The 18,896-nt window shown below is 32.0% G+C and overlaps 1 protein-coding gene and 1 non-coding gene across 2 annotated transcripts in view; one reads left to right on the top strand and one right to left on the bottom strand.

The window, feature by feature from the left end:
• Nucleotide 1: 1 nt before the first annotated feature.
• Nucleotides 2-18,896, bottom strand: part of LOC124445198 (MAM and LDL-receptor class A domain-containing protein 1-like) — a 40,326-nt gene continuing 21,431 nt past the window's right edge. The window contains exons 4-12 of the mRNA XM_046995906.1: nucleotides 17,320-17,567; nucleotides 17,108-17,240; nucleotides 16,746-16,907; nucleotides 14,329-14,484; nucleotides 12,862-13,106; nucleotides 12,663-12,783; nucleotides 12,300-12,461; nucleotides 687-836; nucleotides 2-252 (exon numbers count right to left, since the gene is read on the bottom strand). Of these exons, the coding sequence (XP_046851862.1) occupies nucleotides 2-252; nucleotides 687-836; nucleotides 12,300-12,461; nucleotides 12,663-12,783; nucleotides 12,862-13,106; nucleotides 14,329-14,484; nucleotides 16,746-16,907; nucleotides 17,108-17,240; nucleotides 17,320-17,567 (1,628 nt within the window). The remainder of the gene's footprint in view (nucleotides 253-686; nucleotides 837-12,299; nucleotides 12,462-12,662; nucleotides 12,784-12,861; nucleotides 13,107-14,328; nucleotides 14,485-16,745; nucleotides 16,908-17,107; nucleotides 17,241-17,319; nucleotides 17,568-18,896) is intronic.
• Nucleotides 8,857-8,930, top strand: Trnaa-ggc. The gene has a single exon. It is a non-coding gene; the product is annotated as a tRNA-Ala (tRNA).

The raw sequence follows: 18,896 nt of genomic DNA, 5'->3' as shown, positions 1-18,896 counted from the left end.
CCTACCCTAGATAGACCCATTGTAAAATTAACTGTGACTTGGCCTTTTTCCACTTAGTTCCTTGATCACCACTTAATGACCACAGTAAAAGATTGTATCCATTGTGAAAATATTCTTGGTAGATATTTAATGTCTCATCATAACTGTCATCCATGTAATACGAAAATGAAAAACACACGAGAGAGTCGTTGCGATAGTTTCCAACCAACCAACCTTTGCCTGAAATATATGATCTCAAACGAAGATATCGTCCTACAACACATGAAGAAATGTAAGATATATGTCGACTATATATATAAAGAATAAAAATATCGTCCTACAACACATGAAGAATTGTAAGATATATGCGGACTTTATATATAAAGAAATATAAAATTATCGTGGTTTAACAAATTCAATAAACAAAATTTTTTAAAAAACCATAATAGCTATAAAATTATCATCTATTTTCGTGTCTTTTAGCTGAATGAAACTACATCTGATTTTAATTTTAAGTAAGTATCTATTTTAGATCCAGCAATATATTTATGACGTTAGATTTTATTAAGAAGTAACTTACTGTTTGACATTTAAAATCCGAGTTGTCATTTAAAGACAAAATCCTAGATACTCTTCATCATTTTTCTTTTTTTAATTCAAGCAGTTGTACATACAACACTTATTCCCTATAAACGCTGCTATCTTACCAGTACTGAAGCCTGTAGCATCATATCGTGGTGGGTCATAATATGATGAGGATGATGTACTAAGTTTCCAGTCAAAGTCATCGTCACCTTCTACGTTGTGCCATGGACATAAAGTAGTTCCCAGTCCCTTTTGAAAATCACATCTTTTGACTGAACGAAAAGAAATCGAAAGTTAAACAGCCATATTAGTTGTTATAGAATATAGGAAAAGTCTGAAATGCATTTGTATGGAATAAAAACACACCACACAAGATAATGGGTTTTAACTGCAAAAATGTTGTGTAAATTGTACACAAAATTTCAGTAAAATGTGTATCCACAGTGACACAAACGCTAGTGTATAGACTACATAAAACTATTGGTAAATTTAATATTTTGAGTGAAAGGATGAATTACACACTTTTGGGAAAATGTATAACACAAAATTGTAGGCAAAAAAATATAGAAACAGACAATGCATTTACAGCAACACAGGTTTTAGAGTAAAATTTCTATTAAAACACACTTATAAATAGGTATAAAGAGATAGTCGTTTATTGTGTAGAAAATTACATTGATCAATAAGACATGTATACTACAAGACCAAGCATATATTAATAGTCGTAATACTAACTAGCTGACAGCGTCATGCAGCATATGCGGCGCTAGTCAAAGTAAAGATAACATGCATCGATTATATGTGGATTACTGGATTTTTAAGAACTCGTGAAAATATATTTTCCGTGCAGACATCCCTTCCGGTAAATAACATATATTTTATGAGTCAACTTAAAATTAATTTGATTACACTTATTACAAAACATTGTAAAACTTGTCTAAATTGCGCAACTCTTCACTTTAACGCTCTGCTCTACATGATTTTGTGTATAACAATTTACACAAAATGAGCAAATTGTTTACTCAAAGAAATTTGTATATTTTCAATTCAAAAAGTAAGTTAAGATTTTACCGTAGTTTTAAGTTGACAGAACTCAAAATTTTAGTTAAATGAGATGATTTACGCAATTAATTGCGTAAATTTACACAAAATTTTACGCAGTCCATTTAACATTATGTTTCACGTAAGGTTTAAATCAGGGTCTCCAAACTTTACAGCCAGAGGGCCACATGACTTTCATCCAGCATGTTGAGGGCCGACGAATCGTATACCGCTGGTCAAAGAGCGAATATTTTAATAAAACGAAGTACATAACACAAGCTTCATTAGTTAAGAAAATATTTATTCAAAATTTAAAGGTTAAATTTCAACAAAGTGTAATATCATAACAAAATCACAATTAGTCTGTTCAGTTTTCTCAATGTGAGTGGTGAAATTGGCTTTCTTAAGTGTCTCTGCGGGCCGGATTGAGAGGCCCAACGGGCCGCATCTGGCCCGCGGGCCGTAGTTTGGAGACCCCTGGTTTAAATGATAAAAGCATCAAACTTATAAATACACAAATTATTTTACGTTTTTAATCAATCAGCAATTCTTGTTTGTAATTTGGCTACGTTTGCTGAAAGTTCAGCAAAAAAACTCGAAATTGTGTAAAAAAATTTCCAGTCTCAGAAGTCGTCGACACACAAAAATCTTTAATGTTCACTAAATTTATCAAGAATTTCACTAAACAACTTAATGACAAAAATTTCTTCCAGCAAGAGTGAAGATCGTTCTATATACTTAATATATTTGTAAAACCCACGGTAACTTTACTATTAAAAATATGTCGAATTGTAGATTATGAATGTTAAAATTGCTTTTTAAATGTTATGTGGACTGTCTTGGTAACTTTTCAAGTATTTTGAAGAAAAGATTATATATAAGTCTACTTTATATACTTTTTAACCTAAATACAAATTTTACTATATGCAATTTAAATGCGATATTTGGGGTATATTCTGAACTAGCAATTTGTTAAAATATTTCGTAAGCGTGTTATATATAAATAACAACGAAACAAATCAACGCTAATATTTATGATGTTCAATGATTGAAAAATCATATGTAAATAGTTTCAAACTACTGCTCCATAAAATTGTTAAAGAAAATCAACAACATGCACTGTCTTTATTTCTATCGTACCAGAATGCAGCGTTGAAAGACGTGCTAGAAATATGGATTTTACTTTATAGGCATATGAAATATCAGTGCATTATCAACTCTAGCCATGCAAACAAGGTATATCTACAAATTTTACGGATTATTCCTATATTATTAATAGAAAACAAAGAAATAGCTAAATTATATACAACAAATCGTACCTCTTCCAGGATCACCTAAATATGAACTATCAAAATATCTATGTAACATTCTTTATTCTCTAGTCAAAAGTTCGCCTCACACCATCAAAAACGCCACCACCTTCCTCGTCAACATTGACACCGTTAAACTACAACCAGACACAGACACAGTTATGATATCTTACGACGTGACATTACTCTTCACATCCATACTAGTAGACACAGCCAAAGTATTAAAAACGAACTATTTACAAACGACAAATCTTGGCAAGCCACGACACAACTTGACAAAAATGACATCTTAGACTTACTCAGTCTTTGCCTCTTCACTGAATTCTCCTTACAGAACTCATACCATAGACAAATTTCAGGCACACAAATTGTGTCACCACTATCCACCTTCACCGCAGAAATTATAATGCAACAACTCGAATCACAATCAGTCACCAACAACACAGACATCAGACTGAGGAAAAGATGTGTCGACGACATCTTTGCCATTGTCAAGAAAGACAAAACTGAACAAATCCTACAAACCTTAAACAATACAATAATAAACATAACCTTTACTAAAGATGAAGACATGAAAACAACTTACTTTTCTCTGTATCCTACTGACTAGAACAGCACACTAAACACACATATTGTGCCGCAAAACGACCCACACAGACCAAATATTTGATTTCAACATCAATCACCCAACACAACACAAAATATGCTGCATACGAACACCTTTTCATCAGAATCAACACTTATTGTAACACCGAAAAGGCTAAGAAAACAGAACGCAATTACTTATACTCCACATTTATAAAAAACAATTACAATAGAAAATTTATAAACAAAATTATAAACAAAACACAAAACAAAACCCAAACCAACAAAAGTAACGAATAACCCGATGAAACAGTAAAAACAATCACATCCATGCATACATAAACGGAACATCAAAAAAGACTGCATGACTTCTTCGACCATTCAATATAAACGTCGCAAACAAACCAACACAAAAGACAAATCATATTTTGCCAAACATAAAGACAAAACAACAACAATTCATGATACAACGGACGCAATCTACATGATGCCATTTAAAGATTGCTCAAAACAATACATATAGGACAAAATCGAAGAAAATCGAAACAAGACTCACAGAACACAAAACGCCATAAAACGACGAGATCCAAACTCATTAACGACAGAACACACGTTTGCAAATAACGACGCATAGGATTGGACAGAAATTAAAGTACTCGGACGCGCACAGACAAAACACGCACGCAAATTTAAAGACGCTTGGTACAGTAAAGACAACGACACAATGAACAAACATATTGACATACCTATCGTATATATTCACAGCTAAAGAAAACGACAAAAATCTACTAACGACACTCAAACCACAGCAACTCACGGTAATAATATATATTATCACAATCCTATTCACAATACACCCAAACCCACAACAACATATTTCACGTCATTCAATCACCTAAATCCACCATTAATAAAATAACTTATCCGGATAAACTTTTATCTTTCTAAAGTACATATATATAAGTTTAAAGAATGGTAATCCAGACATGCTTTATTGTAGTGCATGCCGTTATGTAATCTAGTACCTAATAACCAATTGCATATACAGTAAATAATAAATTATCTGTCAGTTTCCTGAAGATCGCCCTATGGCGTGAAACACCAAGTAGTGACAGCAAAACTTATCAATATATTAACTATACAATACATTGATTTTTAATACTGAATTGTAAGTAGCAATGCTGAAAATTACCATATATACATTGTTGTTCAATTATACATGGTTTCAGTTTATCTTTGTTGTTTTAGTATTTTGTCAAAGTGTTTCCTTCATGTGGTTATGTATAGATAACCAAGGTTAAAATCAACGCAAATACTCCCGATGTTCAAAATTACAAAAATCATGAATAAATATTTTAAAATGCTGCTTCATAAAATTGATAAAGAAAATCAACAACAAGTAGTGTCTTCATTTCTATCGTCACAGAATGGAGCGTTGAAAGACGTGCAAGAAATACGGATTTTACGAAATAACATACGACATATAAGTATATTATCAAATCTAGTTCTGCAAACAAGGTATGTACAAGTTTTACGTTGGGGATTATTCCATTTAGTAGAAAAATAAGGAAAACATAAAACAAAAATATGTTTATAATACATTGATTTTTCAAAACAGAAATTTTACTAATAATAATAAAATTACCTTTTATACATTCTCGTTCACTCACTGCACCAACATTGATGGTAACTTTACTCATTACAGGTAAGACAACGAGTTTGTTTTGGATATGGTTGATATGTATAGATGGGACATTTTTCACATTTCTTACTTTTAAAGGAAAAGAATGAACCAATTGAACAATCTATAAAGACGATTAATGAAAATAAAACGTTGACTGACAATTAAAATTCTACAGTTGATTTATTTATTGTATTCAATGTTTCCTGTCTCATTATGTAAGTTAACTATGAACCAAATAAAAGTTAGAAAATTTCCAAGAACATAAAACAACAAGAGTGATCAAGCAAAACACTTCACATTCAAGAAAACAAATACTTACCAAAAGCATTGCTAGGAATGGCCACCTTTGGTATTGTGTCACAGCTTCCTGGAGCAAAAGCAAGATATTTGAGATCTACATAGTTTCTTGTGTATGTAGCCACGACAGCTTCAACGATTAACTATGAAGAAAAAGTAAGCGGCTTGGACAAATTGCTAAAGTTTAATTTTAAGTTGTATAAATATGTGTAAGTTGCATACCCTAGATAGACCCATTGTAAAATTAACTGTGACTTGGCCTTTTTCCACTTATTCTTTGATCACCACTTAATGACCACAGTAAGGGATTGTATCCATTGTGAAAATATTCTTGGTAGATATTTAATGCTCCAAAATTTATGTCATACATAATACGAAAATGAAAAGCACACGAGAGAGTCGTTTCGATAGTTTCCAACCAACCAAGCTTTGCCAGTTGAAGTTGATTCAAAATAAAGATATCGTCCTGCAACACAAGAGAAAATGTAAAATATAGTTACTGTGTAGACTAGATATATAAAGAATGCATATTTATTGATAAATCATTTATTTAAGATTGCTTGATCAACCATTACATTAATGCTCGTAAAGAGATCGATTTATGTTGTTCTAAACGCCTTGTACAGTAAGATAATTAAGATTTTGTGTAATTGTAAAATTTATTTCACCAATTTTTATTTGTAAATTTATGAATAAAAAATTATAGTTGTTCAGGAGGGGCGGAAGAGGGCGAGCAGGGGCGGTTATATCACACCCATCGGGGAGCCCTATAATTCTCATGTCGTGGAAAATGTGACAGTTTGTCAAGGGTGGGAAGAAAATTAAGAGTTTCTAATTTCGATAGTTGTTGTTTGTTTGTAGCTTTAACCAGTCAGAGCTTTTGAATAGAAAAAATTAAGAAAAATTTGTTTCCTCAAAGATACTAGCTTTTGGATTTTGCATATGGCAGTAGATAATTTTATTACGTTGAAGCAAACTTCAGCGTTATGCCGCTAGCTACTTTTAGTGCTCTGGCTATAGATGTTGTATCAATCGTTTTATTTGATACATCATGATAATTAAGTATATATTATCCTACGACACCTAAATTTTCTTCAAAAATGTTTACGATTAGTATGACCAAAGTCCTATTGCTTTGATTAATAAGAAGTTGAAGGCCTGTAACGGAAGAGAGAAGTTCTAAGTGTTCTCAAATGAGACTAAAAGAATGGCCAGTTATGTTGATATTGCCGAGAATGTAGAACTTGTTAGTATTCAAGAAGCTACTGTGCTACTGGATCGATATTTACTTCCATAAATATTGATCCTGTATGAGATAACGAAAAACGTTAAAGGCTAAGTTGAAGAAGAGATTTAATGACAAGAACATTGTCATTATGTGAAGAAATAGCAATTACTGCTTTGACCCACCGATTTTACAACATTCATGCATGAAAAAACTTTCAGCTTTCGCTGACTCATTTGATGGCACAACTATTAATCTCCTCTCTAAACGTTGCCATGCGTATTAACACTTGCTATAAAGAACTTAAAAACAATAAAGAAAAACAAAACAAATAATAATACTCTTAAAGAAATTAGAAGAAGCCTTATCTGAGCAATGACTGCCTGCAGTTTGCTCTTGTGACGTGTCATCAACTAAATTCAAGTGGAATTTCAGCTCAATTCAAAATCAGAGTAGTCATTTTTGAAAACAAAATCTCACTAAACGATCTTCATCTAATTCATCAATAAAGCCTCTCTACTATATAAAAATGACATCATACCAAAACTGAAGCCTTCGTCATTATAACGTGATCTTCTATATAGTGAACTAAGTCTTCTGTCAAAGTCGTCATTGCCCTCCACGTTGCTTTACAAACCTAAACTCCAAGTCATCCACCTACGAATTGGGCTTAGTACCTTCTGCACCTCACAATTCACAAGCGTAATTACATTAAGTAATAACCAATATTTATTATCTTACTCGCTTTACCAAGCTATCCAGTTCTCCATTTACAAAAACTCACTCAGTGTTTCAAGAGATCAAATTAGTTTTTTATCTTGAAACTCGATATTTTTTCTACTTGCACACATTAAAAAGCTCTCCTGTTTCAGAACTTACCAAACGTCAAGGAACTGCGGAAAACCCAGTTGTAATCATCAACTCCCTCAACATTGTGCCATGGACATAAATGCGTGCCCAGGCCATGTTCAAAGTCACAGACATTCGCTGTAAGTAAATAGGATAGGAATCAAGCAAAGCAAGTTATACTTAAATACAACATTGAAAAAAGGGTTTTTGTTTCATTCTAATACGTAAGATTGCTTTTCACTGGCTATGTAAGCCAAAATTAGTGTATAGAAATTAGTTTAAAGAAATTTTTATATTTTCTTGCATAAATACGTCGCATGAAATTTGTTGGACAAAGGAGCTGGTTTAGAAAGAGAAAAGAAACTTTATTTAAAAAGTACAAAATATAAAAGCTTTGTTTGCAAAAGCTATTCTTACCTTCGATCAAATAAATACATCGACTTTTTTATGTTATCATAAAATACATACAATTTTCGCTGATATTATCAAAAAAAACTTTCAATGTGTATTGTGTAGAAAATTACATTGATCAATAAGACATGTATACTACAAGACCAAGCATATATTAATAGTCGTAATACTAACTAGCTGACAGCGTCATGCAGCATATGCGGCGCTAGTCAAAGTAAAGATAACATGCATCGATTATATGTGGATTACTAGATTTTTAAGAACTCGTGAAAATATATTTTCCGTGCAGACATCCCTTCCGGTAAATAACATATATTTTATGAGTCAACTTAAAAATTAATTTGATTACACTTATTACAAAACATTGTAAAACTTGTCTAAATTGCGCAACTCTTCACTTTAACGCTCTGCTCTACATGATTTTGTGTATAACAATTTACACAAAAATGAGCAAATTGTTTACTCAAAGAAATTCGTATATTTTCAATTCAAAAAAGTAAGTTAAGATTTTACCGTACTTTTAAGTTGACAGAACTCAAAATTTTAGTTAAATGAGATGATTTACGCAATTAATTGCGTAAATTTACACAAAATTTTACGCAGTTCATTTAACATTATGTTTCACGTAAGGTTTAAATAAGGGGTCTCCAAACTTTACAACCAGAGGGCCACATGACTTTCATCCAGCATGTTGAGGGCCGACGAATCGTATACCGCTGGTCAAAGAGCGAATATTTTAATAAAACGAAGTACATAACACAAGCTTCATTAAATGAGATATGATCTTTGCACTTAGCTGGACAATTTAAGCAATCGTCTCAGGACCTAAAAAAATCAGGTGACTCAACGGAAAACATCAGCGCAACAATATTGACCTGCTCACCACTGTGTGACTTCATAGCTCAGTGGTCAGAGCACTGCACCGGCACCGCAGAGGTCATGGGTTCGAATCCCGTTGAGTCAACTGATTTTTTCAGGTCCTGAGACGATTGCTTAAATTGTCCAGCTAAGTGCGAAGATCATATCTCATTTAATTTCAAACACCGCACTGCATTAAACATTCATATGACAAGCTTCATTAGTTAAGAAAACATTTATTCAAAATTTAAAGTTTAAATTTCAACAAAGTGTAATATCATAACAAAATCACAATTAGTCTGTTCAGTTTTCTCAATGTGAGTGGTGAAATTTGCTTTCTTAAGTGTCTCTGCGGGCCGGATTGAGAGGCCCAACGGGCGCATCTGGCCCGCGGGCCGTAGTTTGGAGACCCTGGTTTAAATGATAAAATCATCAAACTTATAAATACACAAATTATTTTACGTTTTAATCAATCAGCAATTCTTGTTTGTAATTTACGTTTGCTGAAAGTTCAGCAAAAAACTCGAAATTGTGTAAAAATTTCCAGTCTCAGAAGTCGTCGACACACAAAATCTTTAATGTTCACTAAATTTATCAAGAATTTCACTAAACAACTTAATGACAAAAATTTCTTCCAGCAAGAGTGAAGATCGTTCTATATACTTAATATATTTGTAAAACCCACGGTAACTTTACTATTAAAAATATGTCGAATTGTAGATTATGAATGTTAAAATTGCTTTTTAAATGTTATGTGGACTGTCTTGGTAACTTTTTCAAGTATTTTGAAAAAAGATTATATATAAGTCTACTTTATATACTTTTTAACCTAAATACAAATTTTACTATATGCAATTTAAATGCGATATTTGGGGTATATTCTGAACTAGCAATTTGTTAAAATATTTCGTAAGCGTGTTATATATAAATAACAACGAAACAAATCAACGCTAATATTTATGATGTTCAATGATTGAAAAATCATATGTAAATAGTTTCAAACTACTGCTCCATAAAATTGTTAAAGAAAATCAACAACATGCACTGTCTTTATTTCTATCGTACCAGAATGCAGCGTTGAAAGACGTGCTAGAAATATGGATTTTACTTTATAGGCATATGAAATATCAGTGCATTATCAACTCTAGCCATGCAAACAAGGTATATCTACAAATTTTACGGATTATTCCTATATTATTAATAGAAAAACAAAGAAATAGCTAAATTATATACAACAAATCGTACCTCTTCCAGGATCACCTAAATATGAACTATCAAAATATCTATGTAACATTCTTTATTCTCTAGTCAAAAGTTCGCCTCACACCATCAAAAACGCCACCACCTTCCTCGTCAACATTTACACCGTTAAACTACAACCAGACACAGACACAGTTATGATATCTTATGACGTGACATTACTCTTCATATCCATACTAGTAGACACAGCCAAAGTATTAAAAATGAACTATTTACAAACGACAAATCTTGGCAAGCCACGACACAACTTGACAAAAATGACATCTTAGACTTACTCAGTCTTTGCCTCTTCACTGAATTCTCCTTACAGAACTCATACCATAGACAAATTTCAGGCACACAAATTGTGTCACCACTATCCACCTTCACCGCAGAAATTATAATGCAACAACTCGAATTACAATCAGTCACCAACAACACAGACATCAGACTGAGGAAAAGATGTGTCGACGACATCTTTGCCATTGTCAAGAAAGACAAAACTGAACAAATCCTACAAACCTTAAACAATACAATAATAAACATAACCTTTACTAAAGATGAAGACATGAAAACAACTTACTTTTCTCTGTATCCTACTGACTAGAACAGCACACTAAACACACATATTGTGCCGCAAAACGACCCCCACAGACCAAATATTTGATTTCAACATCAATCACCCAACACAACACAAAATATGCTGCATACGAACACCTTTTCATCAGAATCAACACTTATTGTAACACCGAAAAGGCTAAGAAAACAGAACGCAATTACTTATACTCCACATTTATAAAAACAATTACAATAGAAAATTTATAAACAAAATTATAAACAAAACACAAAACAAAACCCAAACCAACAAAAGTAACGAATAACCCGATGAAACAGTAAAAACAATCACATCCATGCATACATAAACGGAACATCAAAAAAGACTGCATGACTTCTTCGACCATTCAATATAAACGTCGCAAACAAACCAACACAAAGACAAATCATATTTTGCCAAACATAAAGACAAAACAACAACAATTCATGATACAACGGACGCAATCTACATGATGCCATTTAAAGATTGCTCAAAACAATACATATAGGACAAAAATCGAAGAAAATCGAAACAAGACTCACAGAACACAAAACGCCATAAAACGACGAGATCCAAACTCATTAACGACAGAACACACGTTTGCAAATAACGACGCATAGGATTGGACAGAAATTAAAGTACTCGGACGCGCACAGACAAAACACGCACGCAAATTTAAAGACGCTTGGTACAGTAAAGACAACGACACAATGAACAAACATATTGACATACCTATCGTATATATTCACAGCTAAAGAAAAACGACAAAAAATCTACTAACGACACTCAAACCACAGCAACTCACGGTAATAATATATATTATCACAATCCTATTCACAATACACCCAAACCCACAACAACATATTTCACGTCATTCAATCACCTAAATCCACCATTAATAAAATAACTTATCCGGATAAACTTTTATCTTTCTAAAGTACATATATATAAGTTTAAAGAATGGTAATCCAGACATGCTTTATTGTAGTGCATGCCGTTATGTAATCTAGTACCTAATAACCAATTGCATATACAGTAAATAATAAATTATCTGTCAGTTTCCTGAAGATCGCCCTATGGCGTGAAACACCAAGTAGTGACAGCAAAAACTTATCAATATATTAACTATACAATACATTGATTTTTTAATACTGAATTGTAAGTAGCAATGCTGAAAATTACCATATATACATTGTTGTTCAATTATACATGGTTTCAGTTTATCTTTGTTGTTTTAGTATTTTGTCAAAGTGTTTCCTTCATGTGGTTATGTATAGATAACCAAGGTTAAAATCAACGCAAATACTCCCGATGTTCAAAATTACAAAAATCATGAATAAATATTTTTAAAATGCTGCTTCATAAAATTGATAAAGAAAATCAACAACAAGTAGTGTCTTCATTTCTATCGTCACAGAATGGAGCGTTGAAAGACGTGCAAGAAATACGGATTTTTACGAAATAACATACGACATATAAGTATATTATCAAATCTAGTTCTGCAAACAAGGTATGTACAAGTTTTTACGTTGGGGATTATTCCATTTAGTAGAAAAAATAAGGAAAACATAAAAACAAAAATATGTTTATAATACATTGATTTTTCAAAACAGAAATTTTACTAATAATAATAAAAATTACCTTTTATACATTCTCGTTCACTCACTGCACCAACATTGATGGTACCTTTACTCTCATTACAGGGAAGACAACGAGTTTGTTTTGGATATGGTTGATATGTATAGATGGGACATTTTTCACATTTCTTACTTTTAAAGGAAAAGAATGAACCAATTGAACAATCTATAAAGACGATTAATGAAAATAAAACGTTGACTGACAATTAAAATTCTACAGTTGATTTATTTATTGTACTCAATGTTTCCTGTCTCATTATGTAAGTTAACTATGAACCAAATAAAAAGTTAGAAAATTTCCAAGAATATAAAAACAACAAAAGTGATCAAGCAAAACACTTCACAATCCAGGAAAACAAATACTTACCGAAAGCATTGCTAGGAATGGCCACCTTTGGTATTGTGTCACAGCTTCCTGGAGCAAAAGCAAGATTGTCGAGAGCTAGAACGTTTCTTGTGTAACTACGCACGACAGCTTCAACGATTAACTATGAAGAAAAGTAAGTGGCTTGGACAAATAGCTAAAGTTTAATTTTAAGTTGTATAAGTATGTGTAAGCTGCTAACTTTAGATAGACCCATGGTAAAATTAACTGTGACTTGGCCTTTTTTCCACTTAGTTCCTTGATCACCACTTAATGACCACAGTAAGGGATTGTATCCATTGTGAAAATATTCTTGGTAGATATTTAATGTATTATAATGACTGCGAATATAATACGAAAATGAAAAACACACGAGAGAGTCCTTTCGATAGTTTCCAACCAACCAAGCTTTGCCTGAAATAACTGATCTTAAAAGAAGATATCGTCCTACAACAAATGAAGAAATGTAAGATATATGTAGACTATATATATAAAGAATAAAGATATCGTCCTTCAACAAATGAAGAAATGTAAGATATGTGTAGACTATTTATATAAAAAATAAAGATATCGTCCTTCAACAAATGAAGAAATATAAGATATATGTAGACTATATAAAAAAAGAATGAGTATTTATTGATAACACATTTATCTAAAATTACTTACAAGGTCGCTCATAATAAGATTGATGCTTTTGGCACGCTTTGTGCAGTTAGATACAGCCGTTTTTTTGTGTAGGTATAAAATTTACTTCACCTAGTTTTCTGGCATAGATTTATGAATACAAATATATCGCAGTTTAAAAATTCAATAAAAAAATTCCAAATATAAAAACGAAATTGATTTTAAAACTAATTTTAACAGTAAAGTCTTTAATTATCTAATTTAGACCAAGCAAAATATACGTAACATTAGATTTCATAAATAAGATTTTAATTAAGAATTATAAAATAAGCACATTGAAACGCGTGGGCTGATTGGTCTAGAACTTTGTTAACATTAGCCTGTGCTAAACACATCCGAGCCCAACCAATCAAATCAAATATAACAATAAATCAGCGAAAGAGAATTCGAAAATCAATTATGAATACATTTTAGAGAAAAAATGAAAATGTTTTTTTGTCTCGAATTATTGTTATTTTATATAAGAAATGAAAGATGTTTTTCGTGCTTGAACTTGCTTATGCAAACCTAGGAGACGTTTGTGAGAACTCTCGGGCAGGTGCAACCCTCGAACTTCGGTCTCGGGCTTGCACTAGTTTGCATAAGCCCTCGAAGTTTGCATAAGCCAGTGCAAACACGAAAAACACTTTTATTTCTTTTGTAAAATAACAATAATGCAAAACAAAAATAACGTTTTAATATTCGTCAACGTGTATTCATTATTGATTTGCAAATTCTTTTTGATGGATTGGTTGATTTGATTGGTTGAGCTCAGATCATTATTCCCACGCTAATGCAAACACAGCTCTAAACCAATCAGCGCACGCATTACATTGTGTTTATTTTGTAATTATTGATGACAAGCATTTAAAATCTGAGTTGTCATTTTTGAAGACAAAATTTTATTAAATGATCTCTACCATTTTACTTATTGCAGCTTAAGCTGTCAGCTGGTTAAACTGTTCAAAATCTAATGTCTCTTAAATATAAATCACTTCAATCTTACCAAAATTAGAACCAGTAGCGTCATAAATTAGGTTTCTAAATCTTCTATATTTTACATATGCAGTACCAAGTTCCCAGTTTAAGTCATCGTCTACTTCCACATTGCGCCATGGACAAACAGTTGTTCCCAGTCCTTTTTGAAAATCACAGTTTTCGACTGAATGGGAAAAAAATCGAGATTTGAATAGCCATATTAGTTATTAAAAACAAAGCAGAAGCCTAAAATGTATTTGTATGAAACAAAAACACACCACACAGTACAACAGATTTTTAAGCAACGCTATGCTCCACAGCAGTTTAAATGATAAAAGCATCATAAACTTTTAAAGGTAAAAATGATTTTGCTTTTTAAATTATTTATCAATTCTTTTTTGTTGTTTGACAACATTTGTCGAATGTTTAGCAAAAAAACTTGAAATTGTGCTAAAAGATTTCCAGTCACCGAAGTCGTGGACACACAGACATCTTTAATGTGCATTAAATTTATCATGAATTTTACCAAACAACTTATTAACACTAAAGTTTGCAACAAGAATTAAAATTCTTCTACCTGTTTTGCTTGCAAAGCTTTTGGAATTAGTAGGCAGTGCAAAAATCTACCTAGTGTGCGTGTTATTTAAACGATAATAATGGTAATTCTACTCTACAGGGTGTGTCAAAAAACCCTGATAAGTTTGGAAAACGACACTAAAGTCATTTGGGCATACGATTTGCAAACACGTTTCGTGGAAATAGTCAGCTGGATTTCCAAGGCGTTATCTGAGAGGAAAATTGCCTCAAATAAGAAAAATTTTAAACGTAAAAATTGTGTTACAGAGAAGCTCATTTGAAATAGCTTGCGCATAAAAATCATATAGGTAAAAAGAAATTGGAAGATATAGGGTTACAATATGACGCATGTTTTTAAAGGTAACAAAGTTTTAGGAAATTTTGCTAATGAGTATGCGAATGCATAACTTTTAAGTTGCGAATTGCTTTGAATTTTTCATTTTTAAATGGAATTTTGATATAGTCGTTATTAGTTATGTATAAATTTGAGGGTAAATTAAATCAAATTTGACTAATTCATGAAGGTTTCAAAACATGGCAAATAAAAAAAACGCTAAATAATCTGCAATTTGAATGCCAAGTGTTTGTATAAGGTTATACCTAATTTCCTAAAACTTTGTAACGTGGAACAACAAGTACTATATTTTAACCTTTCTTGTTCCAATTGCTTTTTATTCTTTTGATTTTTGAGCAAGAGTTTTTTCAAAAGTATTTTTCGGTAACACAATTTTCCCACGAAATCGTTTTTATTTGCCAAAAGTTTCTGTCAGATGAACCAGTTATTGGAAGTCGAACTACCTATTTCACTAAAGGCTTTTGAAGATCTTGCGCGCTGATGAATTTAGAGAGGTTTTTCTGCTTGTTCAATTTTTTTTATATATAAACCCTGTATAAACAACATGCAAATTATGAACGTTAAAACCTTTTTTATATGGAATGTAAGCTATTGGCCTGTCTTTGTAACTTTTACGTTATATGGAATTTTGAAAAAAGCAGCATTACGTTTATTTTATCAACTCTCTTGTTTTAACCTCAATACAAATTTTACGATGCAATTTAACAGCGATGTATTTGGTAGTATATTAGAATTATTGTTATTTCAGAAGTTAGAGAAAGTGATGTTATTTTTGTTTTATTTATATAGTGCCGTGCTTTTCCAACTTTTGAATTGCTTTCAGAAGAATATTTGTTCGAACCTCATTCTGGTGAGAGCTACTCACGTGATGAATTTAAATAAAAATAAGTGGTTAAACGAGACATAGCCTGCGTATAAGCTACTGACGCAATTCTTCTCTTTGTAGTAAGGCATTCAGCATTGCTTTTGTTAACAGGTAAATGTTCATGTTCCAATATAGTTAAAGCCTTTCGAAAAAGGTTGAGATCAACAAACGAAAGAGCTGGAAATGAGACTAAGATTCATGTGAAGCTTTTATTTGATTGATTCAAAGGAGGAAAGCACTGATTTTGCTGTCTGTTTCAAGGTTTGCGCTTCTCTTTTGAACTCCTTGCGAAGCCCTTGAACCACAAACTTACTTTTGTAATCAAAACAAATATTTCTTGATATTCAATAATTGAAAAAATCATAAGAAAATATTTTCAAACTACTGATTTATAAAATAGATAAACAAAATCAACAACACGCCTTGTCTTCACTTCTATTGTACGGAATGGAGCATCGAAAGACTTGTCAAAAGTACAAATTTTTACAAATTAACATATGAAATATCAGTACATTATCAAATCTAGCCGTGCAAGCAAGGTATATACAACTTTTTACATTATGCCTTTCAATATAAAAACCAAGGAAAAGTGCAAAAATATTCATAGTATATTAATTTTTCAGCACTGAAGTGACACCTTAAAAATTACCTTTTATACATTCTTGTTCACTCACTGCACCAATATTGATGGTACCTTTACCATCATTACAGGTAAGACAACGAGTTTGACTTGTGTACGGCTGGTAAGTAGAACTGGGACATTTGTTACATTTCGTATTTAGAAACGAGAAAAATGAACCATTGGAACAATCTGAAAAGACAATTTTTGAAAATAAAACGTCGATTGACAATTGAAAGTTTACAGTTGATTTATTTATTGTATTCAATGTTTTTTTTCCATTATGTAAGTTAACTATGAATCAAATGAAAAGTTTAGAAAATTTTCAAGAACATTAAGGCAAAAGATTGATCAAACAAAGCACTTCACATTCCAAGAAAACAAATACTTACCAAAAGCATTGCTAGGAATGGCCACCTTTGGTATTGTGTCACAGCTTCCTGGAGCAAAAGCAAGATTGTCGAGAGATACAGAGCTTGCTAAGTATCCCCACTTAAATGATTGTACGACATCTTCAACGATTAACTATGAAGAAAAAGTAAGGGGCTTGGACAAATTGCCGAAGTTTAATTTTAAGTTGTATAAATATGTGTAATTTGCCTACCCTAGATAGACCCATTGTAAAATTAACTGTGACTTGGCCTTTTTTCCACTTATTTCCTTGATCACCACTTAATGACCACAGTAAGGGATTGTATCCATTGTGAAAATATTCTTGGTAAATATTTAATGCTCCAAAATGTGGGACATACATCCTATACGAAAATGAAAAGCACACGAGAGAGTCGTTTCGATAGTTTCCAACCAACCAAGCTTTGCCAGTTGAAGTTGATTCAAAATAAAGATATCGTCCTGCAACACAAGAGAAAATGTAAAATATAGTTGCTGTGTAGACTAGATATATAAAGAATGCATATTTATTGATAAATCATTTATTTAAGATTGCTTGATCAACCATTACATTAATGCTCGTAAAGAGATCGATTTATGTTGTTCTAAACACCTTGTACAGTAAGATAATTAAGATTTTTGTGTAATTGTAAAATTTATCTAACCAATTTTCTATTTGTAAATCTATTAATAAAAAATTATAGTTGTTCAGGAGGGGCGGAAGAGGGCGAGCAGGGGCGGTTAAATCACACCCATCGGGGAGCCCTGTAATTCTCATGTCGTGGAAAATGTGACAGTTTGTCAAGGGTGGGAAGAAAATTAAGAGTTTCTAATTTCGATAGTTGTTGTTTGTTTGTAGCTTTAACCAGTCAGAGCTTTTGAATAAAAAAAAATTAAGAAAAATTTGTTTCCTCAAAGATACTAGCTTTTGGATTTTGCATATGGCAGTAGATAATTTTATTACGTTGAAGCAAACTTCAGCGTTATGCCGCTAGCTACTTTTAGTGCTCTGGCTATAGATGTTGTATCAATCGTTTTATTTGATACATCATGATAATTAAGTATATATTATCCTACGACACCTAAATTTTCTTCAAAAATGTTTACGATTAGTATGACCAAAGTCCTATTGCTTTGATTAATAAGAAGTGAAGGCCTGTAACGGAAGAGAGAAGTTCTAAGTGTTCTCAAATGAGACTGAAAGAATGGCCAGTTATGTTGATATTGCCGAGAATGTAGAACTTGTTAGTATTCAAGAAGCTACTGTGCTACTGGATCGATATTTACTTCCATAAATATTGATCCTGTATGAGATAACAAAAAACGTTAAAGGCTAAGTTGAAGAAGAGATTTAATGACAAGAACATTGTCGTTATGAGAGGAAATAGCAATTACTGCTTTGACCCACCGATTTTGCAACATTCATGCATGAAAAAACTTTCAGCTTTCGCTGACTCATTTGATGGCACAACTATTAATCTCCTCTCTAAACGTTGCCATGCGTATTAACACTTGCTATAAAGAACTTAAAAACAATAAAGAAAAACAAAACAAATAATAATATTCCTAAAGAAATTAGAAGAAGCCTTATCTGAGCAATGACTGCCTGCAGTTTGCTCTTGTGACGTGTCATCAACTAAATTCAAGTGGAATTTCAGCTCAATTCAAAATCAGAGTAGTCATTTTTGAAAACAAAATCTCACTAAACGATCTTCATCTAATTCATCAATAAAGCCTCTCTACTATATAAAAATGACATCATACCAAAACTGAAGCATTCGTCATTATAAC

The sequence above is a fragment of the Xenia sp. Carnegie-2017 genome, unplaced genomic scaffold (genome assembly GCF_021976095.1).
Source record: "Xenia sp. Carnegie-2017 unplaced genomic scaffold, XeniaSp_v1 HiC_scaffold_22, whole genome shotgun sequence".
NCBI lineage: Eukaryota > Metazoa > Cnidaria > Anthozoa > Malacalcyonacea > Xeniidae > Xenia > Xenia sp. Carnegie-2017.
Note: the sequence above shows the minus strand (reverse complement) of the source record. Positions and strands in the feature narration are given on the sequence as shown.